Source organism: Staurois parvus, unplaced genomic scaffold (assembly GCF_062004578.1).
Source record: "Staurois parvus isolate SC_StPar_1 unplaced genomic scaffold, SC_StPar_1.0 ptg000090l, whole genome shotgun sequence".
NCBI classification, from domain to species: domain Eukaryota; kingdom Metazoa; phylum Chordata; class Amphibia; order Anura; family Ranidae; genus Staurois; species Staurois parvus.
In genome coordinates this window covers 26,882,890-26,910,000 of record NW_028317886.1, presented here as the reverse complement: position 1 = coordinate 26,910,000, position 27,111 = coordinate 26,882,890, and the positions used below count along the sequence as shown (strand labels likewise).

General features: G+C 41.2%; 1 protein-coding gene across 4 annotated transcripts in view; it reads left to right on the top strand.

Moving 5' to 3' along the window:
- The window catches only part of GAB1 (GRB2 associated binding protein 1), a 116,556-nt gene that overhangs the window by 43,625 nt on the left and 45,820 nt on the right, over positions 1 to 27,111 (top strand). For all 4 annotated transcript variants that reach the window (XM_089670501.1, XM_089670503.1, XM_089670504.1 and 1 more), the window contains exon 2: positions 14,444 to 14,738. In XM_089670501.1, coding sequence (XP_089526627.1) covers positions 14,444 to 14,738 — 295 coding nt within the window. The remainder of the gene's footprint in view (positions 1 to 14,443; positions 14,739 to 27,111) is intronic.

Here is a 27,111-nt window from a genome sequence, read left to right as displayed (position 1 = left end):
AAGTTCCCAATTGCCAAAACACCTTAGAACAAAAGTACATCCAAGGGCATTGTGTTTTCAGGGGTAAACTGATTGCTTCTTCCTAATGAATCCTTCCTTTATAATAAACCTTAACAGACGTTTGTGTAGGAATAAAATGCCTGGTTACAATGCCAGTATGTTCAAAACCTCTTCAGTGAAGCCCCAAATCTTGGAAAAGTCTAATATGGTTATTCTTGCACTTGCCAATCATTCTTGGTTCAGCCCTGTGCTGGCCTCTCTTCTCCCAGGGGATGAAGGTATGGCCTTCATTTTATTCCAGTGGATAATTTGAAAAGTTAAGTGACCGTTGTGTTGTATCCTCGGAGTGGTCCTTGCTGCACCAGTTAATCGGCTCTGTTTTCAGTATTTCAATACATACATGCACATGGAACTTGGAAATTTCATTGTTTATAGAAAATGACTTGCTACTAACCTTGCAAAAAATGTGTTGAATAAGCTACACTGCATAAACGTTTTCCTTTTTGCTTGTTTACATAAGGACTAAAATCTGAAGCTACTTGCAGTAGGTACAGTTGATAGAGAAAGGGTTATTTACTGTAAAAGCAGTAGAACTTTGCAAGTCTTTCACAGAGTGGTTCTAGTAGGTTCAGTGTATAGCTCCTATTAAAGGGGCTGAATGTGTTCCCAAAGAACAAAATTTAAATTGCACAATCCATGTAGTTATTGGATTGCATTTTTATTGATATTTTTTTTCTTGTAGGCCTCTTGCACATGGGAGTAAAAAAGCCATGTTTTTCTACTGATCTGAATATAGCTGCTTAGTTGGCTATGGAACAATCTACACAGCTGAGTACAGAGCCCTAAAACAAAAATAGAAAATTTTATATTTTGAGTGCAGCAATTTACTTGTGTAGTTTGCACCATTGGCAGCGAAGATGAATTTTACGCATGTATATGCATATGCGAGTTTACACAAAGTCTTTTCAGAACATTTGCTTGTTAACAAAATCCTGGGTATGAGGCAAGTTGCACACAGCCGTAATACGTTACTGATGTTTATACCCAGAATGTTGTTCATAGAATGCTCCTGAGTAAAATGTTCCGTAAAGACCCTTGCACATACATGTGTAAAATTCTTCTTCATTGCCGGTGCTGCAGTATACGCATGTAAACATGTGTATACACGTAAATTGCTGCACTTGACTTGAGCAGAAAATGTTCTAATTTTGTTTTACAGGTTTGTGCTTACCGTTATATTACGGATCTTGTTTCATAGACAACAATGCATCTATATACAGATCAGAAATCAACATGGCATTTTTTTTTTTTTTTTTACGCCAAGATGCCTTATCAGTGAATTATTAGGTCTGTGTGCAACTGGCCTTAAGGGCCTATGTTGGTGGCCTCTGGGCTTGTGTTGATACTCTTTTTTTTAATTTACAGGTGGACTTGGCCTGCGGTAGTCTTTCTAAGCTGTATTAACCTGCTTCTAGGTGTTTTTTTGCTTTCTCATTAACTTTTATAGTGGGAGAAGAAGGTCTGATTCCAACAGCCCCTCAACACAGGCCTGGGCACAGTTCAACCCCATAGTTCAGTCTGATAGCAAATTGTGCCTAAGCAGAGAACTATCCATAGATCACTGAGCACAGAAGCAGGGATCGCTGTGGTCTGGTTGGCAGAGGTGATAATGCAAGTAAATACCCAAGTACACTTGCTTAGAGCCCAGTGTGAGTGCAGACCAGCAGGGGAGTGGGGTGGGAGAGCAGTTTAACTGGGGCACAATTGGTTAAACCGTGCCCGGGCTTTTGACCTTTCTGCAGATCTCTCCATGTAGGGTGCACTGTAGAGAATGTAAAAACCATGCTTCCACATTAGGCGTGTAGTGATGTCTTGGCCATTCTGACAGTACACAAACTTTCGCACGGCCTGTTAAGTCTGTCCAACCTCTCCCTGCAGCAGAAGATTACCTATATAATCTATTGCTGGCTGATTTCAGGCAGCAGTAGTCACTATTGGGAACAATCTGTTGCAGCATGGGTAGTCTGGATTAGGTCTCTGGCCACATCCAAAACCCCCCATGAAGGAGGAAATGTTGGATGATCTGGATGACATTTGTGTTTACTGGGTAAGCATCAAAGGCTCACGTAACTTTGTCACAATGTAACTTTTTTGAAATTTTTGGCAATTTTGAAAACTTGAAAAAGTTGCTTTTTGTGCTAATTTATTAAATGCATGCACCCTGCTTGACCTAGCCATTTCAAAAGAAATTGGTACCTTTTTGGTTGTACTTCAGTAGGGACAAAATCCTCAAACTTGAATAGTATCATATTACTGTAGGTACATTTTTTTGCTTCTTTTAAGAATGTGACTTGCAGTGGTAGTAAACACTGCTTGGTGACTTGTACCTACAATTAATCTTCTAATAAAGTTTGCCTGTAGGTACAAGGAATATCTCCTAAATGTGCAGCATTGAGGAGATATTCACTATTTCTGGAGCCAAGGACATTTTTTCTTTGCACGTTTGCATGCAGTTGCTGTGCGATTTTCTAAGATGCATTTGTTCTGTGAGGTCCTTTCCTTCATTTCCTTGGGCTTCTATGTGCACTGCAGTGCGTTTGCGTGTATTCTGTGCAGGAAAAATGCCTCATGCTGTACTCTTTACTGCAATGGTGCAAGCTATGCCCATAGGACAGCACTCACCCAAACAAACTGCAGCACATTGCAGTGCACATAGAAGCCCAAGGAAAGAAAGGAGGAAGTGACCTTACAGGTCAAACACAGATAGAAAAACGTGTCAGCTGCATGCAAACGTGTATCAACTTCATGCAAATGCACATAAAAACTTGCATTAAATGTATGCAGATGTGCAAAGAAAAAATGCACAGTAGATGTTCAGTTTCTAGTGCGAATGGACTCCCAAGTGTATTTTGTTTGATACTTTTGAAACTTCTGTATTCAGTTGGTATGCAATATTTATATGCTTTCCTAGGTGCTATGTTGACACCACTATAGCGGTCCAACTCCTTCCAAATAAACTGCTCATGTGTTTTGAGGAACTTTTGCACACAGCCGTTACTATTGCCTTCCCTCCAGCTGAGGAGAACTCGGGTCAGGGCTCTGTGCAAACTGTGCATGCAGCAATGAGCATTAGGCATTGATTCACTAAGCTGTAATGTATGCATTGTTTGACCGTAGGATCAGAGGAGCTTCCATTGGCTTCAGTGTTTATAGTTTTAGTAAGTTTATTTGAATGTTAAATTTTATCTCCTAATTGTTAATAACTGTTCTGTAACCTATTCAATCTTAACTAGACGTTAAAAATAAAATGAATTCGTATGTATTAAGCAATTGATGAAAATTGTGTAGCTTGGATAATTTTAATAACTATAAATATTAGGGATGCAGGCCATGCATGGAGCTGGTTTCAGGGGCCGCAGGCTATACATAAAATGGGTGTCGGGGGTCATGACGCCCATCCCGTGCACAGCCTGCGCACCTGACGCCCATCCCGTGCACAGCCTGCGCACCTGACGCCCATCCCGTGCACAGCCTGCGCACCTGACGCCCATCCCGTGCTCAGCCTGACGCACCTGACAAGTGTCCCTTGTGCTAGTGGCTGCTATGTCTGTTGAAATCATCAGTCCTCTGGCCCCCCAGATACCCCGTAGCTGTGATCTTCCAGTGCAGGGGTTAATACGAGTGGCAGGACCATCCTATCCAAGTCTACTGCGCCTTTTGTAATACCTGTAGTATCGCTTCCTGCGATGAAAAGAACTCTATGAATGTTGGATCGATGGATGAATGGAAGGTCCACACCTCCAGTCAGAATGCTCTTATTTATTTCTTTTTTTAAATAAAGAAAATCTAAAACACTATTCAGTGAAACTGGTTTGGTACAAAATGGTTGTGCTTTCCTTTTACTGTTTATGTATTTGCCCCCGCCTTAATTTTCCTTATAAAAGTCAGCACTTCTACAATAATGCTTGTGATAAAATATGTATGTGATATGTGTTCGCGAAAGTATGTACAAATGATGCACTTAAATACAATACAGTGTACGGTGTAAGCAGTCCATCCAAAAACAATTGGTAACCAGTATCCACGTGACCAGACATCTGTGCACCTCTTAGATATTAACAGTGATCCATAGCAAACCAAGATGATGCATCATTCCTCTCACAATTCCTCTGCAAATATACTTGCTAGAGGACTACGACCATCTTACATAGGTCAAAAAGCGCTTGTTTAAAATGACAGGTTGCTCCAGGGACAAGGATCAACCCAATCCTCCTTTCTCTCCAAACCATCCAAGGTGGATGGGATCCAGTTGGGGGAAAAATTATCTCCTCCATAAAAACAATTGGTAACAAGTATCCATGTGGCCAGATGTGTGTGCACCGCTTGGAGATTGCCAGTGATCCATAGCAAGCCAAGCTGATACACCAGTCCACACACAGTGTGCAAATAGGTTTATTGGAAGATTGCAGCTGATCCCTGTCCCTGGAGCAAGCTGTCATTCGTGTCCCTGAGTGAAGTGTCTCACTATGTGACTTTAAACAAAGTTGGACAAAAAAAAGCAGTGTGGTGTGCTGAAATGTGCATCATATTGGTCCATGCTGTAGTCTACACTGCACTGGTCTGTCCAGTACACATTGCATTTTACAGTGCTTGCTAGTGTGAACGTAGCCTAAAGTGTGAGTGCCAAACAATCCAAAAAGTCTTCATGATGATAATGTGAAGGCCCTTGAAGTGAACCTGAGCTTTGCCCACGTAAGGCAATGCAGCAGTTTACCTTTAACTTGATGTTACTCAACAATATATACCGTATTTTTCGCTCCATAAGACGCACCTAGGTTTTAGAGGAGGAAAACAAGAAGAAAAAATATTCTGAACCAATGGACTGCAGGCACAGTACAGGAGATGACCAGAGACTGCGGGCACAGTACAGGAAATGACCAGAGACTGCGGGCACAGTACAGGAAATGACCAGAGACTGCGGGCACAGTACAGGAGATGACCAGAGACTGCGGACACAGTACAGGAGATGACCAGAGACTGCGGACACAGTACAGGAGATGACCAGAGACTGCGGACACAGTACAGGAGATGACCAGAGACTGTGGACATAGTACAGGAGATGACCAGAGACTGCGGACACAGTACAGGAGATGACCAGAGACTGCGGACACAGTACAGGAGATGACCAGAGACTGCGGACACAGTACAGGAGATGGCCAGAGACTGCGGACACAGTACAGGAGATGGCCAGAGGCTGCGGACACAGTACAGGAGATGGCCAGAGGCTGCGGACACAGTACAGGAGATGGCCCGAGGCTGCGGACACAGTACAGGAGATGACCAGAGGCTGCGGACACAGTACAGGAGATGGCCCGAGGCTGCGGACACAGTACAGGAGATGGCCCGAGACTGCGGACACAGTACAGGAGATTGCCCGAGACTGCGGACACAGTACAGGAGATGGCCCGAGACTGCGGACACAGTACAGGAGATGGCCTGAGACTGCGGACACAGTACAGGAGATGGCCCGAGACTGCGGACACAGTACAGGGAAAATACCAGGGACACAGTACAGATGACCAGAGACTGCAGACAGTGCAGGGGATGTCCAGAGACTGCTGACCTTTGGGGAGGGAGGGGGAGCGAGTACCTGAATTTGACAGGTACCTGCTCCCACTTCCGTGGAGTTGTCTTTCCCTCTTCTTCCCACGCCGGCTTCTGTGACAGCCGGGTGCCCACTGCGCATGCTCGAGAAGTGCTGCGCTTTGTGAATGGCCCGGTGCCTTCTGGGACCTGTCATGTGTCCCAGAAAACACTGGACCATTCACAAAGCGCAGCGCATGCGCAGTGGGCATTCGGCTGCCACAGAAGCCAGCGCGGGAAGACTGTGCAGCGCTGGAGCGAGGAACAGGTAAGGCCTTGCAGGAGAGAACAGCTGAGCGGCCAGCCTGGTATTCTGACATGGTTGCGGCAGAAATACCGGACCGGACGCTTTATATTCGCTCCATAAGACGCACTGACATTTTCCCCCCTTTTTTGGGGGGAAAAAAGTGCATCTTATGGAGCGAAAAATACGGTACTTGCCTTCCTTCCACTCCCCTGCTGCTCAGTTCAGCAATTGGGAACAAATAATATTTGTGTAATCAACAATTCATTGGGGTTGCAGCTTACACAAGGATATGGACTCCCCATATGACAGCATTAATTGGCCCTGTGCTGTCACATGCTGCTGCTTACTCTATACTCTGTTTCCTGTAAGTCCTTTGGCTCCTGGCACTGAACTGAATGTTAGAAGAGCAGAGGAAAGATAAGTGTATGCTGGGGTTGGGGGAATAAAGGAAGCCAGTTAACTTTGCCCTGAATCAGCAAAGCACAGGTTTGCTTCAAAGGATAAACTATCAATGTGATGATTGTGGCTCAAAGTTTACACGCCACTTTTATCCAAACAGACCTATTTGGAGACCATGCAATAATGAAAGTTTATAGTCTTCAGATTATGGTTTGATTACTGTGGCATTTTCCCATTCATGTGCACCACAAGCCCAGCTTCTAAAAGCCTCTAAGTTCAGTCATTACCAAGCTTCCTACAGGCAGTAGTAAAACGTCCTGATTCACACTATGCTATTGGCCTGAAAGCCAAAGTTTGGGGTAAGTAAATCTTGCCTAAATACCACAGTTATCCAGTGTGAAACTTTGCCTTTGTGTGGGAGCTTTCTGCAATAAAGACTCCTCACTGCTTACTTGCAGGGTAACTGGTCTAGTCTCTGCCCCCTCCGGTCATTTTTTTCAGGTAGCCTGTAGCGGGTGGAGCCTGTTGGGTCCCTCCTACTGCTTTGTACAGTGAAATTAATGTCACTGCTACTTGTTAAAGGTAATATCTGGGTTTCTAAAGGCATTTGGTGTCCAAAAGGTGGATTGATATCCTCTGTGGTTATTGAGAAATATATTTTAAATTTAAAGATTTTGTGCCTGGAGTTCAGATTTAATTTCAAACGGAGGATACATTTTAAGTAGCTTTTAAACATTTTTCATGTCTTTTTCACTTTAGATTGTATGTATTTTTTTATTTGTTTATAGAGCATTATTGCTTTGCTCATTATTTTTAGTGCTTTTCACTTGTTTCTATCTTTAGACTTGCATAAAGTGTAAACAGCAGCAAAAGACCTGCAAGTGGTGACAATAGTTCAAAAACAGGAAATGTTATCCAAATGTGCACGCGGAACAGATGATCAGGATGACGGCCACTGGAGTGGAAACTTCCATTCAGCCTGTTTTTTCCTTATTTTGCACAGTTTATACATCCGTTTTACTTCCTGGAAAACAATTTCCTAAAGTTCTAATTATCGGTGTGCATGAGGTTAGCAATTGGTGTGCTAAAACTGCCATGCTTGGTATATCAGTTAACAGTTCCCTCTTTCTGAATTTTAAATGCTGAAAAAAAAATCATATATCTCATACAAAGTATTTGTTGAGTCCAAAACATTGGTTTCTTGTGGTTTTTTTTTTTTTGTTTTGTTTTTTTTTTTTTTTTATAGAGTTTTTTTTTACTGAATTCAGAAGCAGAACGGCTTATCAAATAAAAGCCAAGTCCAATTTGTCTTGGGCACGATCTTCTTCAGCATCCTCTGCTGCATTCTCCATAATATAAAACAAAACACAACTTTATGGTAGACTTAACTTTAAAGTGACTCACTGTTGAGAACAACAAATCCTAGAGGTTCCTGCACATAACTGCTGCAGATTTGTGTACCTGGTTCTGCCTAATCCTTCACACATAAGCGGTATGCGTTTCATCAGTTTTTTTTTAGTGCGATTCAGTCATCAGCTGTGGGCCGATTCAGTACAGTTTACACTGTGTTTCTGGATGAATGTTCTGGACTGCATATTTATGAATCCCTCTGTAGAAAACCATGTTCCATCTCCTGTCATCCAAATCACTGCCCTTCAAAACTGATCCAAAACTGCATATATGTGAACCAGGACTGAATGATTAACTGTTCTGCTTAGAGGAGCATTACTTGCTGATTTGATGCTGCAATGCTACCTATCAGATACTTTTCCAAGTAACCCCCAACCCCCTGCTTGGAAGATATTAAGGATTTAAGACCTGGAAAAAAATTTCAGAGGAAAATAGGATGGCTAAGGAAATTGTACAGCAGTAGCAGGCTGCCTTGTGACTAGCTTTTGCTGATTGAAGCTTTAGGCCAGGGGTGTCAAACTTCCATTTCATTTCACCATTTCATTGTGAGCCGCATCAGCATTATGGTTGCCATCAAAGGGCCAGTTGTGTCTGCAAGACTAGATGTCCAGAGCACCCCCTTTCCTGCTGCTGCCCGGAAAAAGCTGCAGGCAGAGCTGGGAAGCAGAAAGTGCAGGGTCTGGAGGAGGACCAGGGGAAGGCAGGAGTCATCTGCTGAATGCTGAGACCAGGGGAGGCAAAGATGAGGGGGTGCTGTGGCTGCACAGAGAGATGCAAGATCTGTATGAGGAATTCTGTTCTCATTTTTACAAATATCTGAAAAGTGTGGTGTGCATTTGTATTCAGCCTCCTTTTTACTCTGATACCCCTAACTAAAATCTAGTGGTCTATCACATAAAATCCCAATAAAATACATTTAGTTTTTGGTTGTAACATGACAAAATGTGGAACATGTCAAGGGGTATGAATACTTTTTCAAGTCACTGTACATGCGTCTTCAGTATAATTTACATCAGTTTGCAATTCAGTTTACGTTTTACATTAGTTTAGTTTTCTTCAGTTTACATCCATCTACATCTGTTTTTGCATGTTTTTTTTCTTGTTGCGTAGACCAGTCAGAGGAGACGAAAGTATAAACAAAAAAATGTTTGATGCCTAAAAAACGGATGTAGACAGAACAGATGTATAAATGGATTTGAACTTTTTAAAATACAGACTTAACAGACATGGATGTAGGTGGATGTAAATTGATGATCATCTGTTTATATCTGCCCACCCATAGACATACATTGTGGTTCAGTCTGGATCTGCCCGCAAAACTGACTGATGTCTCTAGATCCAATGCCCGTGTGAAAGGGGATAAGGGTATAAGCTGTTTGTGTCAAACCTTTATTAACTGTGCTTCCTGCTACAGTAGGGATGGAAAACGTTTATGCCAATGCCAGCTTTCTCAAAGTTTAATTGCAGAGGGCAAGCATGTAATTCACCCCTTACTAGACAGGGCTCAATCCTGGTGTTTGACTTTTCGGACAGATCACTGAGTGATCGGGAACATGGGTGTCACATTAGTCTTGTAAGTGAAAGTCCTGGGTTCTGATGACAGATCAGGAATGTGGTAAATGTCAGGACATGCACCTAGGGTAGATTAAACATGTAGTGAGTACAACAATAGGCGACATATGTCCAGGAGAGTCCATTCCCTAACACAGCCCGCTCCCTCTTTGCACGCCATAGCCCGCTGCTCTTCTTGCTGTGTCTACCTAAACTGGCCATACGTGGAACAAAATTTTGTCCATAAGTAACCCTTTCAGCACCCTCCTGCTCAATATCTTTTCATAAAAAAAAAAAAAAAAAAAGCCATGCAGAAAATGGTCATCTGATTTTGGGAATTTTTAGTCATTTCTGGCATCGTTGGGGATTTTCTTTGACATTTTGCACAAATATTGCGATTCACATGTCTGACAAAATGGTGTGTATTTAAATCTTTTGGTCTGTTTCGTGCCTGTGTGTGCACTTTTAGGCCTCATGCACATGAGTCTATGAATCCATGCTCCATATATGCTGGATTTTTTTCTACCAGAACTTAACAGAAAAAATGGCTCTAATGTTGCGTATGTATGCATGTATGGCGTGCATTGAGCGCAGATATTTCCTACTGGCTAGGATTTTGATTTATTCCGGTCTTTTGAAACCCATTTACATTCATACATGCATAAATTATGCTCATAAGCGCCTTTCTGAATGCAGCTCTGATGCGCTTTTTATGCTAATCAACACTGCTCCTAAAATACTGATCTAAACGCCTGATGTGTATGGCCACATAGGCTCAAGATGAATATCAACACTGCTCCTAAAATACTGATCTAAACTCCTGATGTGTATGGCCACATAGGCTCAAGATGAATATCAACACTGCTCCTAAAATACTGATCTAAACGCCTGATGTGTATGGCCACATAGGCTCAAGATGAATATCAACACTGCTCCTAAAATACTGATCTAAACTCCTGATGTGTATGGCCATATAGGCTCAAGATGAATATCAACACTGCTCCTAAAATACTGATCTAAACGCCTGATGTGTATGGCCACATAGGCTCAAGATGAATATCAACACTGCTCCTAAAATACTGATCTAAACGCCTGATGTGTATGGCCACATAGGCTCAAGATGAATATCAACACTGCTCCTAAAATACTGATCTAAACGCCTGATGTGTATGGCCACATAGGCTCAAGATGAATATCAACACTGCTCCTAAAATACTGATCTAAACTCCTGATGTGTATGGCCACATAGGCTCAAGATGAATATCAACACTGCTCCTAAAATACTGATCTAAACGCCTGATGTGTATGGCCATATAGGCTCAAGATGAATATCAACACTGCTCCTAAAATACTGATCTAAACGCCTGATGTGTATGGCCATATAGGCTCAACATAAATGTTTGCCAGCACACCATGGATCTTCAATTAAGTCCAAACGTTTTTATTGAAGAAAGATCACATCACAAACCGTGTAGTGCAACGTTCCGGAGTCTCGCAGGATCCCTTCCTCAGGCATGTGATCACATGTCTAAATGATCCTTGGTGGCCTGGCAAATATTTACATTGTGTTGTGTATGCTGCAGCACCTAGTACTTTTGAGAGAGCTCATTTCAGGAACATATTCAATGGGAATACGGACTGTTGGCCACATAGGATAACACAGAGCTGCATTTTAGAGGCGTAAAAATATGCTGTACACCTGTAAAAGCAGCATTCCTTTATGCCCATGTGTATGAGGCCTAAACTGGCATTTCTGCTTTTGATTTGTGCTTTATTTGTGTCTCAAGTTCCAAACTTTTGAGTTAGCTGCATTTTCTAAAGCAAGTGATTTTTCAGTCAGAGGATATTGGGCGAGGGGGTTCTGACATGGCCACCATTGGCGCAAATTTTGCTCTACGTATGACCAGCCTAGACACTGCAAGAAGAGGAGGGGACTGTGGTGTGCAAAGAGGCAGGGGGCTGTGTTAAGGAACTGACTCGCCTGGACAGAGATCATATTGCTGTACTCAGTACATGTTTACTTAATAAAACCACAGGTTTTTTTTTTACTGGGTACCCTAGGTGCCTGCACTGACAACACAGGTGTTTTGTGCCTATGTGTGCACTTTTGAATGGCAGTTGTGCTTTTTATTTGTGCTTCAAATTCAAGTTGCATTTTCTAAAGCAGGTGAGTGTTCGACTATAGCAGATGCTGCATGTCACTAAAGTTATACTGCAGAAAACTTGCATTGTCTTAAATTGAATATGTAGCGATAAGACTTGTAAAGGTAATCTTAATATACAAGACTTTTTAAATTTGGTCTTTTTATATTACTTTTTTAGATTTCTACATAATGATCATAAACCTTGCCTTTTGAATGTGAGTGCTGATTTAGATGCTGGTTTTCTAGCATGTCCCATCAATAAAAACCAGTCCGTAGATCTGCTTCTGACAGAAGGACAGCTGTATAGACGGTCCAAATGTTGGCTGGTTCTTGCTGAACCAGCTGATATTCACATGCGTACCCAGCTTAAGGCAAGCCATGCAACAGTCAGTATTGATGAGGGAATCCCTCCCGCAGAGCTTTTATGGTCTTCCGGCAGGAGCCGCTAGCAATGATCACATGTAAAATCCAACATGCTGGCCGTACAACAGTGGACTGCCTATAGATGGTTAGAATCTCGGCTGGTCTATGCTGAACCAGCCGTCTATGGCCATCTTAACTGGAAAACGGACAACAATAAAAACTGACGTGTTCAAATAACTCTCCACTCTATCCAAAATGGAAAAAAAAAAATTTTTTTTTTTTAATTCTTTATAGAGTATGGGAGGATTATCATTTTAATTTTAGTCATTCTTCTAGTAGGTTTTTTCTATCAGTTTGTGAAAATTTTCTTGTAATTTATAAGAATGGGGAATAATCCTTTCCCAATACATACTTTTCAAAGTTGAAAAATACAACTTCTAGGGAATAGACAACAATGATCTTAGTACACTTGCAAATGGCAGTTGTGATCTATTTACTCATTTTTAATGTCACATGATACAATAGCTATGACTTAATGATGTATAATGAGCAGGGAGAGAAACATGTATTGTGGATCTGAATAGGTTAAATCCAAAAATAGAAGTGCTGTAAGAATGTGAGATATTCTCCAATAACAAAGAGTAGTTTATACGGAGTTTTGTGCAATCTGACAAAACAGAGACACTTTTGTACTATGATTAGTATGGGTGCTGATGTCAGTTTGCTTGTCTGGCATTAAGCTTTATGCTGCTACTAAACTCCTCTTTGTACTCACAGCCAGAGGACCTTTGTATGTGCCCTATTAAAGTGCACAGTTAGTAATTTGTTTTTTTTTTCAGCCCTTCTAGCTTAATCTATGCCAGTCTCAATGAGTGACTCATTCAAGACACCAACATAAAGGCTAGCAGGTGCTTCTCTACTAAAGTTAGCCGTGTCGTTCTGTAGTGCACAAAGTAGTTGGACATCTGAGGAAGGCACAAAGCGATAGTCATTTAGATGAGTAATCCAAACTATTCAGACTTTATGTTTTGGGGAAGAGGAAGCTGAGGATGTGTTTTGAAAAGGATGACTATTTTGTAATGAAGTGACACGTTTGCCCTCTGACACCAATTCAAAACCTATCTCCGTTTTTATGTGATAGCGTTTACATGCGGCATATTTTATGCAGTTAAAATGTGAAAAGCTGACCGTTCTAGGCAGTGAAAATGGAGTTCCTGTTTTGACTTCATTTCTATGCATTTTGATGCTTGGTGTCACTGCCTTGCATGCTTGTGCAGCCTGAAAATTTAATCCAAGTCCCATTATATTTTGGGGTTTTTTTCTAGGTTGATCTCGCTCCATGATGTTTAGGGTGGACCCAAGCTCAAAAGTATTTGCTAGGGAAAATTTGGAAATGTCTTCGTAGTATCCTGAAAAATCTTTTTGACTAAATTTCCTCTTTTTGGGGGAAAAAAGTGCCCTTCCTGGAATGTGTGTTTGCCTGGGGTTCCCTTTTTGCGTACAGCCTGTATATATTTGCTGTGAGATCTAAAGCTTGGTATACATGAACACTTTTTTTTTTTTTTTTGTTTTGTTTTTAATCCAACCAGTAGCTTGAATGAAAAAAAAACTTGACCGATTCCCACAAAAGTAGAATGGTGCAGGAATCTACCCACCACGCTGACAGTGTGGACTGTCAGCATGGCGAGGAAAAAAAGAACATAAAAGCTGATAAAGTGGAACTAAACCCTCCTATACGTTAGTCAAGAAAACTGTCATCTTAGCCTCTGTTTGATCTGCAGTTGCCATGGTGCTACGCGTTTGATCAGTTATGATGCCAACCATTTGATAGTTTGGCCATTTGGAAACCTGTTAAATCAGTATGTTTTAGTTCCGCTTTAAAACCACTCTGTGACTATACTAAAGATTTACAGTGCAGCTATACCTGTGTAAAAGACGTCTCTAAATACATTACCTGCTGCCTATGCCTGAAAAATTCTAATGTCAACTCTCCCTGGTCCCCCAAAGCTCCTACTGGTTCCTCCTGCTGACCTCTACTTATTACAGGAGGGAATAGTAACATGGAGGTTATCACACTAAACCAGTGAGAGCTGACATGGCATATGTAGAAGTGAAGTACAAGGCAACCTGGGAACCCCAGAGTATTACCATGCCTTTTCACTACCCATATTTTAATGATTACAGGTACTTTGTATAGCTCCAACAATTTACATATATTATGTATTCACATTGACCCCCGCCCTCAAGGAGCTTACAATTGAAGGTCCCTGCCTCATATGCATACATATACTAGAAAGGCACCACTACTTCTTTCCAGAATTTTGAAGGTAACATGGAGCCTTTTCTATGTATGTAGTTTCCAGATGTTAAACATTACAGGCTATGATTTTGTGATTGTATTAATTTCTGACCTAGTAATGGGTTTAAGGGTGCTTGGAATTTAGCTGAAAATAAAGAGGGGTACATTTTATAAGATTGCTGCTTTGATTTCCTTTACTTAGTGCATATGCTATTTCTTAGTCGTTGGCTCAAAGTACTCAAGCCAGATACAATCAAGTAGCTAGTAATAGGTCAGCAATGGTAGCCTGCATACTCTTATCTAAACACGTATTTAGAAATGACATAAAACAATGGATAGACAAACCATTTTAGTCATTGTTGCTTACAGAGTACGTTTTCTCTCCAGGCATGGAAACGAAGATGGTTCGTACTTCGCAGTGGACGTCTGACAGGAGATCCAGATGTGCTGGAGTACTACAAGAATGATCATGCTAAAAAGCCAATTCGCATTATTGACTTGAACTTGTGTGAACAGGTTGATGCTGGACTTGTATTTCCAAAAAAAGAATTTGAAAATAGTTATATTTTTGACATCAAGACTATTGACCGTATATTTTATTTGGTGGCTGACAGCGAAGAGGAGATGAATAAGTGGGTCCGGAATATATGTGACATCTGCGGATTTAACCCCACAGAAGAAGGTAAGTCCTTTAAAAAAAAAAATGTAATATGTGAACTTTGCGGGTAAATCTCTAAATTTATACAGGCAACATAATGTGAGATTGGTTTAATCACATTTTTTGTTTCCCTTTACAATCTCTTTCTGTATAGTTTTTTCAACCGAGAATATAAATTGATAAATGTGTTTTGGGTCCTTTAAATGAGAGAATTCTCTTATTGCTTAAATTGAAATGACAATAGCTTGCTGTTGCAGGTCTTATCTGTTTTCTCCTCACTCCCCCCCCCCCCCAAAGCGTAAACCATAGTTCCTTCAATAGAAGACTGTGAATACCTGCCTCTTTGGTGGGTGGACACGTGCTGTGGCTTTTTCCGCTGGCCCCTGTTGTGATGTTGAGTTTGGAAGAAGGAATCACAGTAAAGGACCCAGGCTTTACACATCCTGGAAGTTCCTGAAGTGTTAAAGCAGAACTTTAATAGAGCAAGGGAGGGTTATAATCCCTGTCAGAATTCGTTTCTCCATCTGTGTCCCAATGCAAAGATTTCCCTTTCCTTCCTGTCCCATAGCCCAGCGTTTTTCAACCACTGTGCCGCGGCACACTAGTGTGCCGTGAGATATTGTCTGGTGTGCCGTGGGAAAAATTCCAATTTCATCTGTAACATGTGGCTTCGGCTCACAAATAGACCAATCATTAGAATCTAATGATTCAGTGGTCGGCAAGCCGCGGCTCGCGAGCCACATGCGGCTCTTTACCCAGTCTAATGCGGCTCTTCTGTGTGCCGGGCGCCTGCTCCCCTCCCTCCTCTCGGTCGGCCGCTCCCCTGCCTCCTCTCGGTTGGCAGCCCCAAAAGTCCGCGCGGACCTTTTAATCCGGCTTGCGGATGTGGCTGTCAGGATGTGTGTAGGCGGGGCAGCGTGCCGAACGTGAGGGGAGGGGAGCTAGGCTCCTCTCACAGTCGGCCCTGAAGACCCGAACGGCGCGGGAAGACAGCGAGAGGAACGCAAAAGGTAAGTGAATTGACACGGGGGACTTGGCTTACTAGAAGGGGGGGGGGGGAATAGTACTGTGGGGGATGAAATACTATATGAGGGATGAATTACTTTATGAGGGATGAAATACTATATGGGGGGATGAAATACTATATGGGGGATGAATTACTATATCAGGGATGAATTACTATATGAGGGATGAAATACTATATGGGGGGATGAAATACTATATGGGGGGATGAAATACTATATGGGGGGATGAATTACTATATGAGGGATGAAATACTATATGGGGGGATGAAATACTATATGAGGGATGAAATACTATATGGGGGATGAATTACTATATGAGGGATGAATTACTGTATGAGGGATGAAATACTATATGGGGGGATGAAATACTATATGAGGGATGAAATACTATATGAGGGGATGAAATACTATATGGGGGGATGAAATACTATATGGGGGATGAAATACTATATGAGGGATGAAATACTATATGAGGGATGAAATACTATATGAGGGATGAATTACTATATGAGGGATGAAATACTATATGGGGGGATGAAATACTATATGGGGGGATGAAATACTATATGGGGGGATGAAATACTATATGAGGGATGAATTACTATGGGGGATGAATTACTATATGGAGGATGAATTACTATATGGGGGATTAATTACTATGCTTACTATGGGGGAATATTACTATACTTACTATGGATGACACATACACATCATTCATCTACTCTTGGTCCGGCCCCCGGGTCCAATTATAAAATACTTTATTATTTCATAATAAAGTAATTATAAAATAATTTCTTTGTGTTTGATTCCTATTCAAGAGAATTACTTTATATATAGTCAATATAGGCACAGAGGTAAATTTTTTTAACATTTTCTAATGGTGGTGTGCCTCGTGATTTTTTTCATGAAAAAAGTGTGCCTTTGCACAAAAAAGGTTGAAAAACACTGCCATAGCCAAACAGGAAGTGAGAGGAAATCCCTGCAAATTAAGGGGATTCCTTGGGTACCCCTAGGTCACCAGAACTAGTGTCCCCATTGGAACATTTGCCCTCTATCACTTTTCTGGGGACAACACAAAATTTTGTTTTTCCCCCCAATGATCATGGTAAACAGGACAGATTGAGAGGAGGCTATTAAAACTGACAGGTGCTCTAATCCCGCTCAATTCTATCCAAAACTATAAAAAAAAAAATAGAAAAGTTTTTTGCCCTTTTTGTCACACTTTAAGTGTTGGGAGTCTTTGCTGGAATCTACAGTTCTGGAAGACTGAGGAGTATGAATTCACAGCCTGCTGGAGGGAAAACATTAACAGCCTTCTATTGCAGGAATCAATTTAGATTTTTGGGGGGAATAGAGTCACTTCATTATAGAGGAACTGAATTCTTTTGGTGCCCAATAAGCACTTCAGTATTATGGAGAAATTTCCTCCTAGTCTGCACTTCTCCAATAATACAAAGGTTGCCGTCATCTTCTCAGATTTTTATCCAGCCCAGTGTCTTCTTTCTTTGGGCATTGGGATGGCCACTGAAAATGTAACTCCCACGCATGCACATAGGAGCTACACTACCTTACTACTCTGTTCCTATTCTTGGCATCCTACAGATGTTGAGATTGTATACTGCACCGTGTATGTTCCCCCCAGTTAGCGCACAGTTTAAAAAAATATCTTTCCATTCATGCTGGTTTTTATTGGTTTGTTTTTTTCTATTATTCTTTATTAACCAGTTGCCCTCCACCCTATAGCAGAAATACTGCTGCAGGACTGCGCAAAGTCACGTGTGTATACGATTTGCATTTCTGGGTAGGGGGCGCGCGAGTGCCACCCTACCTGCGCCGCCATTGACGGCTATGGATGTCAATCCCCGGGTCCCGGCTGGAGATTCTCCTCCGACACCTGGCATTTGCCGAGAAACCTGTGTATAAACAACACAGGTCTTTCTCCAACCAGCAGTAACACGCTGCTGTGTATTTCTCTGCACAGCAGTGAAATATACAGCAGCATGTTTCCCAAGTAAAAAACACAACACACAGTTAACCCTTTGATCTCCCCAGATGTTAACCCTTTCCTGCCCAGTGTCATTAGTACAGTGTCAGTGCTTTTTATTAGTACTGATCATTGTATTCGTGTTATTGGGATGTCATTGGCAGTTAGTTCCCACCCAGTGTTAGAATGCCCGCCGCAGTCCCGCTATAAGTCGCTGATTGCCGCCATTACTAGTATATAAAAAATTAAATTTCCAGTGTATATATACTGCCATTTGTAGACGCTATAACTTTCACGTAAACCAATTAATTTACATGTATTGGTATTTTTTTTTTTTTTTAGCAAAGACATGTAGCAGAATATATTTTAACCTAAATTTATGAAGAGCTTTTGATTTTTTTTTTTTTTTTTTTAATTTCTGGATATCTGGGTTTTGATCGCAAAAAGTCCCAAAAAAAATTTTTTTTTTTTTCAAAATTTGTCTTTTTTTTTTTTTTTTTTTTGTTTGTTTTAGAACAAAAAATATAAAACACACAGGTGATCAGATACCACCAAAAAAAGCTCTATTTGTGGGGGGGGGGGGGGGGGGGAATTACATAAATTTCATTTGGGTGCAGCATGTCCGCTCAAATGTCAGAGTAATGCAGTGCCGTATTGCAAAAAATGCCTGGTCAGGAAGGGGGGTAAATCCTCTGGAGGGCAAGTGGTTAAATAAGAGACAAAAAGGCTCTTATAGCAGTGTATATCCAAGCAAACCATTTCTTTTAGTGGAGAAGGTCAGAACCCCTAATTTGGGTTTTTACTTTAATCTATGACTTAAAGGATTTTTTTCCCCCATTTTAGGCTGCTTTCACACTGATCTGTTTTTCTTCCATTTTTGCGTTTAAAAAAAAGAAAAAAAAGTGGAATAAAAATGCATGACCATTAAATCATATGAAACATTGGTCAGTTGTGGGCCCGTTGCATATTTAAAGTCCTGCTTGCTGCATGCTTGGTGCAGTAAAAAATAAAATGCACCAAAGAGCACCTCCCCATTTAAATTACTAAAAAATGCAATAAAAAACAGGAAAAAATGTATCCATGCTTGCATTTTTATGGTGCGTTTTTTTTTTTTTTTTTTTTTTTTTTTTTTTTTGAGTCGCGTGTATTTTTATTGTGCAAGGGAGTAGTGCGAAAGTAGCTTTGGTGTGTGTGTGTGTACTGATTTCTAGCAATTTACTTCACAGTTTGTCTTAAATCTTATCCCAACCGTTATTAAAGAGGAACTTCACTTTACTCACCTTGTGCATTTCTTTTTTTTTTTTTTTTCTCACCTTGTCTGCTGGGTTGTCCTCAAAAATATACTCCCATGCTCCTCAAATACAGCATTGTCCTGATGCGATTTGCTGGGTCCCAAAATGCTATCTTCCTTTCTGATATCATCAGGAGCTGACAGTCTCTTCCTTGTTCAGACAGCCAGCCACTGATGATGCACCACCAAGTTCTTCTTCCTCCAGCACTGCTGTGTTGAAGCTGATGCATCCTGGGATGTGAAGTGCAGGAGCAGAGGAGACTCTATTTTTGCCTAAATGAGAATGGGGCAAGGAGTAGCATGAAGTAAAGGGGGGGGGGGGGGAATGTGCTTCTCAGTTTGCGGAGAGGGAAGGATTGAAAAGTGTTTTGGATTGTGTGGATGAAAAGTGTTTTGGATTGTGTGGATGAAAAGTGTTTTGGATTGTGTGGATGAAAAGTGTTTTGGATTGTGTGGATGAAAAGTGTTTTGGATTGTGTGGATGAAAAGTGTTTTGGATTGTGTGGATGAAAAGTGTTTTGGATTGTGTGGATGAAAAGTGTTTTGGATTGTGTGGATGAAAAGTGTTTTGGATTGTGTGGATGAAAAGTGTTTTGGATTGTGTGGATGAAAAGTGTTTTGGATTGTGTGGATGAAAAGTGTTTGTTTGGCATGAGTGAAGGTACCTTTTTAATCTGTCATGCAGGGAATTGTATTTTTATCCATCCTGACTCTAGTGAATAATCTACAAATACATACATTTAATGAAATACCAAAAGAAAGTTGTCATGCAAAAACCTAAATCCCTGCCGTGTATCTTTATGCACGTTCTATTTCTAGCAGAAATGAAGCAGTTGCTACCCGTTGCTAATCATATTCTATGTGTCATTTTGCTAGAAGATAAAAGCTTACAATTGACTGCTTATAGTGGCTTACAGTCATTTGTAGTTTTGCAGGTAGCTGGGTATTTTTGGAAAAATATGAGCCAACCTGTTCTGAGGTGTACAATGTATATTTGTCTTTGGGGTTAAATTAAGCCCTGTGTAGGGGCTTACTATGTTTTCCGTGTTTAAGCAGTTCATTAATACGCAGCTATTGTATAGCTATAGAAGACACCCTTTTTGAAGATTTACAGTAGTTAAAGGCCTGTTTCACACGGGCCTCAGCTTGTAAAAGAACAGTGTGAACAGCAAGCTTTTGCAAATCATTTGCAGAGTTTTCAGCAAGCTTATAAAATACCATGAAGCTCCAGTTTGTACATTTTGAACACATCATAATGGGAGCACTGATTGCCACTTTAAACAAGCTGCTAGCAGGCTTCAGCACTACTTGAAGCTTGCTTAAAACCTGCCAATCCTGCTAGCAGCTTGTTTAAAGTGGCAGTTAGCGCTCCTATTAAGATCTGTGTGTGACATTTTTCCAAATAGGAGCTGAAGAGCATTTTAAAGGCTTAGAAAAAGCTGCTCGGAGCTTGCTGAAAGGTTCATAAAAGCTCACTGTTCACACTGCTCTTATACAAGCTGAAGCCCATGAAACATGCCTTACTGCAGAGTTAGGTGTTCTGAAATCTTTGGAGATGTGCAAATACAAGGAGAAATGGGAACTTTGCACATTAGGGAATGAATAGAAAAATTGGTTACCATCTCCCCATTTCAGATCTAGCTGTCTATTCATCTCCACATCAGTGACAAATACAAGTATTTTGCACACCCTAACATTTTCTTGTCCTTTCATTTCATCTTGTAACAGCAGAAATCTGAGTAATCATAGGCTTATGCTTTTGTATGGAAAAATGGTCTGGCACATTTTAAATAAACATTTCTACTTCAGGTTCTTCAGTCTTTGAAGGCAGTCTTATTGTTACACATAGCTGAGTTCTGACATGTTACAATTATCACAGGTAACACTACAGCCTCAGAAAATGTTGGTAAATACACACTACAGGTTTTCTCTTCTGTGAAAGGCAACCTAAACCTGAAATAGGTTTATAGGGGACTAGCATGCACCACAAATCTTGCAATCTAAGTGGTTCACACCTATTCTTCTGGCACTCTGGATATAACACGTGCACATTATTGTGCGTTTGCACTAAAGCAGCCTAATCACCACACCAAATTGTACAAAAATCTCTGCGTCTTTCTATCTGATACGGAGCACCAAAACGCATGGTAATGCATTACCATGTGTTGCAGAGGTAGATGAATGTCAACACACGTAAAATGCGTAAATGCAGCATGAAGCCAGACACCTAGTATCTTTTAAAAGCTTTGTTGGCTTTTATATATTTTTTTTGTTTTTTTAAGGCTTATTCATATTGGCTCAGAGAGCTGTACACAGCCAGAATTCAGCATATTTCCATACGCAGGAGTCACAGGTTTGTGTACAGCTGTTGTCAGCAGTCTGTACTAATCAGTGACAGGCTGACAGATGCAGCGGCTGTATGACCACGAGTGGTTACATGCTTATAGTGACAGGTGAGTGGACCTGGACGTAAACTGAGCCCAGGGCTACCCATGTGTTCCTGTAAGCATGCAGCTGCTAGCGTGTGCATATAGCCTTCGTGCCTGCTGGCCTGTCATTGATTTTTACAGGCTAGTGGTCTCAACTGTACACGACACGTGTGATATCTGGGTACAGAAAAATATTAAATTCTGCTTGTGTGAGTGAGCCCTTAGCATTTTCTGTAATGCAAACAACAAAAAATCTAGGATCACCTACAGCTATTAAAATAATGTACTTTCAGTGGGTATACCTGTTCATAAATAAAACTGGCCACTCAATATATCTTCTAGCTACACCTAACTATACAAAGAATGCGAATGTGCCCAGAATGTTCAGGTGTTCAGCCAAAAATAAGATTAGGAATATGGGTGAACAAAAACAAAGTGTCTATTGTCCTTTGCATCCACCTGGGATTTTCACACACTACAGTTAAGTTTCTAGGTGTGGAATTAAAAAAAAAAAAAAAAAATGTCCACTTAGCAACACTGCTTTGAGAAAATCACCTTGTTAATGACAGCAGTGAGAGAATGGCCAGTCATGTTCAATGAATCAGGAATCCACAACTGCTAAAATAACCAACTTCAATTTTACCTCATCTGCTAAGAACAGGAAAATTAGGTTACAGTTGGAACAAACCTGGATTAGTAAAGGAATGTTTGCCCAGCTCTGTGTTTTGGGTAGGCAGATGGTAGAATCATGTTTTGGCATATAAAAAAATCAATCTTGTCATGTGTCCATGTTAGGCTGGGGAGGGAAGTGTAGCAATTTATGAGGCGTAAAACACTGTTTTTGCTGATCACATGCACACCTTTTATGACATTTGTATACCTACCTTCCATTGGGTACCTTCTACATTTGTTTTGGCACACTGGTGTGTGTTTACTGTGTGCATGCTAATATTTTTCACTATACTTTTAATTGGATCAGTCTGATAGTATAGTTTTGGTTAACAATGTTTTTGTAATTCCCATATTTTTTCATTTTAACCACTTGCCTACTGGGCACTTTCACCCCTTTCCTGCCCAGGCCAATTTTCAGTTTTCAGTGCTGTCGAACTTTGAATGACAATTGCTTGGTCATGCAACACTGTACCCAAACCAAATTTTTTTTTTATAATTGTTTTGGGACAGATAGAGCTTTCTTTTGGTGTTATTTTTATTTTTTGCTAAACAAACCAAGAGACAAAATTAAAAAAAATAAATAAAATGATTTTCTTGGTTTCTGTTTATAAAATTTTGTAAATAAGTAATTTTTTCTCCTTCACTGATGTGTGCTAATGAGGCTGCACTGATAGGCAGCACTGATTGGTACTGACAGGCATCATTGATAGGCACTAAAAGGCAGCGCTGACTGGCACTGATAGGTGGCAGTGATGGGCATTGACTGGCAATAGGCAGTGAAAGACCGCTCTGATGAGCACTGATTGGAAGCAATGATGGGCACTGGAAGGCAACACTGATGGGGCTGCCCTGATCATCAGTGCCCTGATTATCAGTGTAGATGTTCCCTTTGAGGAATGCCACTTACTGGCTCTCCTCTCTTCATGCGCTGTCAGTGTGAGGAGAGGACTGCCGATAACCGACATTTCCTGTTTATGCCTGTGACTGGACACAGCTGATTACATAGTAGAGCCTACATCATTGGCTCTATACCGCAACTGGTGATCCACTGTGTCCTAGAGACACAGCATACCACTGATCCCTGCACGCCCCGGGGGGCGCGCTTGCACAGCTAGAGTGGGAGGGCGTCATATGATGTCCTCCCAGAACAAGAGAGCTCCTGCCCATCCGTGTGGCAGGTGGGAGGTGGTTGAAGAACCCGCAAATTTAAAAAAATACCTGTTTATCTGTCAGAAGTGCACTTGTCTCCTAAAGCCAGCCATAGATGCTTTGAATCTTGGCCGGTTCAGCAGAGACTGGCAGAGATTTGAACCATCTATAGACAGGCTGAATTGATTGTTGTACCTCTTAAGTACAAGCAGCCTGTTGGACTTTTAATGTGATTATTTGATTATTACCAGCTCTATAGCTGCTAGCAATAAGCACTGTGTTCTCCCGGCAGGGACAGTTCTCCTCTGCTGGGTGAATACAATTGCTCTGCAGGAGGGATTCCCACATCAGCACTGACTGTGTTGATGGGAGAATCAAACAATTTGCATCATCTGTGGCTGGCTTAAGTCCTATTGTGGGTGAGAACGCACAGCAATTTTCTTCACTGAGTGGCAAATTTTCTTTTGCTAAACTATGCAGACCACCTGGCTTAAAGTGATTGTAAAGGTGAAGATATTAAAAAAAAAAAAAAAAAATAACAAACATGTTTTACGTGCCTGTTCTGTACAATGGTATTGCACGGAGCAGTCCTGAACCCCCTTTTCTGGGGTACCACACGAGGCACTCTTGGTTCCTCCTCCTTCTCGGTGCAATACCATAGGAAGCTACTTCCTATGGGGGTACACATGCAGGCGTCCCCATTCTCTGTTCATAGCAATTGGTTGACAGGAGCCAATGGCTCCCACTACTGCATCTGTCCTGTGAATGCAGGGAGAGAAGAAAGAGCCACAAAAGATGGGCATGGTGCTGGATCGAGTGAGAACTTAAGATACGTAGAAGTGGGGGAGGTGAGGGGGCAATACAAATACTAGGACATTTCTTAACTTAGTGCAGTGAATGCATTAAGGTAAAATTGTCCTTTAGAACCACTTTAAAGTGCTGTCAATCAGAGCCAGTGATCCAGTGAGGAGAGAGCAGGGGGGAGGGTCCAATCTGCAGCTCTGTATCTAATGGAGACACAGAGCAGAGACTTGGAGATGAGCAGGCAGCGGTGCTTCCAGGGCAAGCGGCTTTCCCTGAGGGGCACTGGTCATGGGGGAGGAGCCTGGAGCACCGATGGGGACCTGAAAAGAAGAGGACCGGGGTTACTCTGTGCAAAACCACTGCACAGAGCAGGTAAGTATAGACATGTTATTTACAAAAAGAAAATGAAGCCGTAGTGTCACTTTTAGAAATGTGCATCACGCTCCAAATTCCTGACAGGATGACCAGGTATTTTTTACTTGCCAAACAAATATACAGTAACAAGTAACACTTTTAATAGTATACTTCTATTTTCTGCCTTTAAATCTGTTAAGTCCATTGTTGGGGTGTACATATGCTTAAGGCAATGAGATGGGTTAGGTTTTAGGTTGGCTTTACTGATAATAATGGTTAGTTGTGTTTTTTGTTTTGTTTTTTTACTTATCGTGAGAGAAACATGGGAGCTTGCATTGCTGAGCTTTGCTTCTGAAAATGTTGGCTGCCTGGGAAGTCACAGAGTAAGAGCAAATCATGCAGATAAATTACTCTGAGCTTCCTAATCTGCAGACTTGTGCCAGAAAAGTGACTCCATACTGAACCAGTGGGTCAGCTTAACAGCCAGGTAACAAGAATTTTTCAAAGGTTGTCAGGAATGACATGCTCAGGATTTCCCTCATGGCAGGTTTTCTTTAAAGTGGTGGAAGTGGTGCAATGAAACACTCTGTTGTAATGTGTGTTGCACTTCCATGTGCACCTTACCTCAATGGCTAGTTATAAATTGGGGTGGTTGCCATCTTTTTGTATAGCTTGTTTGGTGTGGGGTCACATTTGATTCCTTCAGCTGCCACTGTGCTCTTGCTGTACATTCAGTGTGTTTCTCTGCCTTATAAAGAGGAGTGGGCTACCTCCCAGGCAAACCTTTCCACAGCTTTAAATGCTCCAAATTGGAGACTCTTAAAACTGGAGTTAGGATCACAGTATACAGATATTGCATCTTCCACATACAGTGGTTATAGAAAAGAATCGCCCCCTTTTAAAATCACATTTTGTTGCTTTGCAGCCTGAACTGAAGACGCATAGTTTGTTTTAACCAGCTGTATTTACTCATTGCAACTTACAACATCCAAGTGAACAATGTAACAAAAACATGTCAGAAATAAAAAAAATAAATAAATAAATTCAAAAACAGAATCGCTGAGTTGAAAAAAGGATCCCCCCCTCCTAAAAACTATTTGTATACTCTATCAGGTGTAGCTAGTCACTTTCTCTAAGGCACACAGCCATTTGACTTACTTTCACCTGTGATTAGCTGTGATCATTTTGATTAGCTTGGCATAAAAAGAGCTTTCCTGGAGCATTGCAGTCCCTAGTAGGGCATCTGAAGCAAACAATCAACTATGGGTGGCAAGGCACTGTCAGGGAAAAAGTTGTAGATAGGCACAAGTCAGGAGATGGATGCAAAAAAATTTCCAATGCTTTATCAATGCCTAGAAGCACAGTGCAGTCTATTAAGGTGTGGAAGGTATTTGGTACAACACAGACCCTCCCTGGATCAGGACGTCACTCCAAACTGGATGAAAGCCAGGAGGAAACTGGTCAGAGAGGCTACCAAGAGGCCTACAGCAACTGTCATAAATTCCTGCAACTGCTTCAGAGTGGTCATTGTGTGCATTCAACAACATCACAAATTCGCCACAAATGTGGCTTGTATGGGAGGGTTGCAAGAAAAAAGCCACTCCTCAAGAAAGGCCACATGCAGTCACGATTGAGCTTTGCCAAAACATACCTTGAAGATTCTGAGACCACATGGAAAAAGGAATTCTGGTCAGATGAGACTATAAAATTAAATTATTTGGCCTCAACACTCAACGATATGTCTGGCCGAAATCCAATACAGCTCACCATCACCATTCCTACAGTAAAGCAAGGAGGTGGTAATCCTGTTATGAGGATGTTTCTGTGCAGCAGGGACTGGAGCACTTAATAGCATAGAAGGAAATGATTGGGGGGAAATACTGTCAAATTCTTGAGATACATCTGCTGCATTCTGCCAGAAGGTTGTCAATAGGAAGAAGATTTACCTTCCAACATGACAGTGACCCAAAGCACACAGTGGTTGAAGGAGAAAAAAAGTGAACATCCTTGCATGGCGTAGTCAAAGCCCAGACTTCAAGCCATTCCACAGATTTTCAATGGGGTTCAAGACTGCAGTCCGCCATGAAATATGCAGAGAGTGGGCAAAAAAAGTTAGAGAAATATCCCAACAGACTAAAGGCTGTACTTAAAGCAAAAGGTGGTTCAACAAAATATGGACACAAGGGGGTGATCCTTGATCCTCAGTAGTGATTCTGGTTTTGAATGTTTTATTATTATTTTTTCTGACTTGTTTTGTCTTTCACTTCAATGTTATAAGCTGCACTGAGTAAATACAGCTGAATAAAACCAAAAATATCTGTCTTCATTTCAGGCTGCATAGCAACAAAATGTGATTATTTTAAAGGGAATGATTATTTTCTATACCCACTGTATATATGCAAATGTGTGCAAACAAAATCCTCTGTTTTAACGTGAATTGTTACAGGGTCAGTTTGGTTTGTTTGCAGGCTGGCTGGTTAGTGTGCAGAAAAATTTGTTTGATGTGCATCGCCCTTCCTTGTGCATCTTCTTGCATCTTCTTCTATAAATTGGGGGGGGTTGCCATCTTTTTGTAAAAGGTTAAAATCTAACAATGAACATCTCGTATTTGGTGCCTTCTGGTCTTGTCAAATACCAATGAAAATATGGTATTATATTGTTCAGTGTGTGCTAAAAATACATTTTGTTC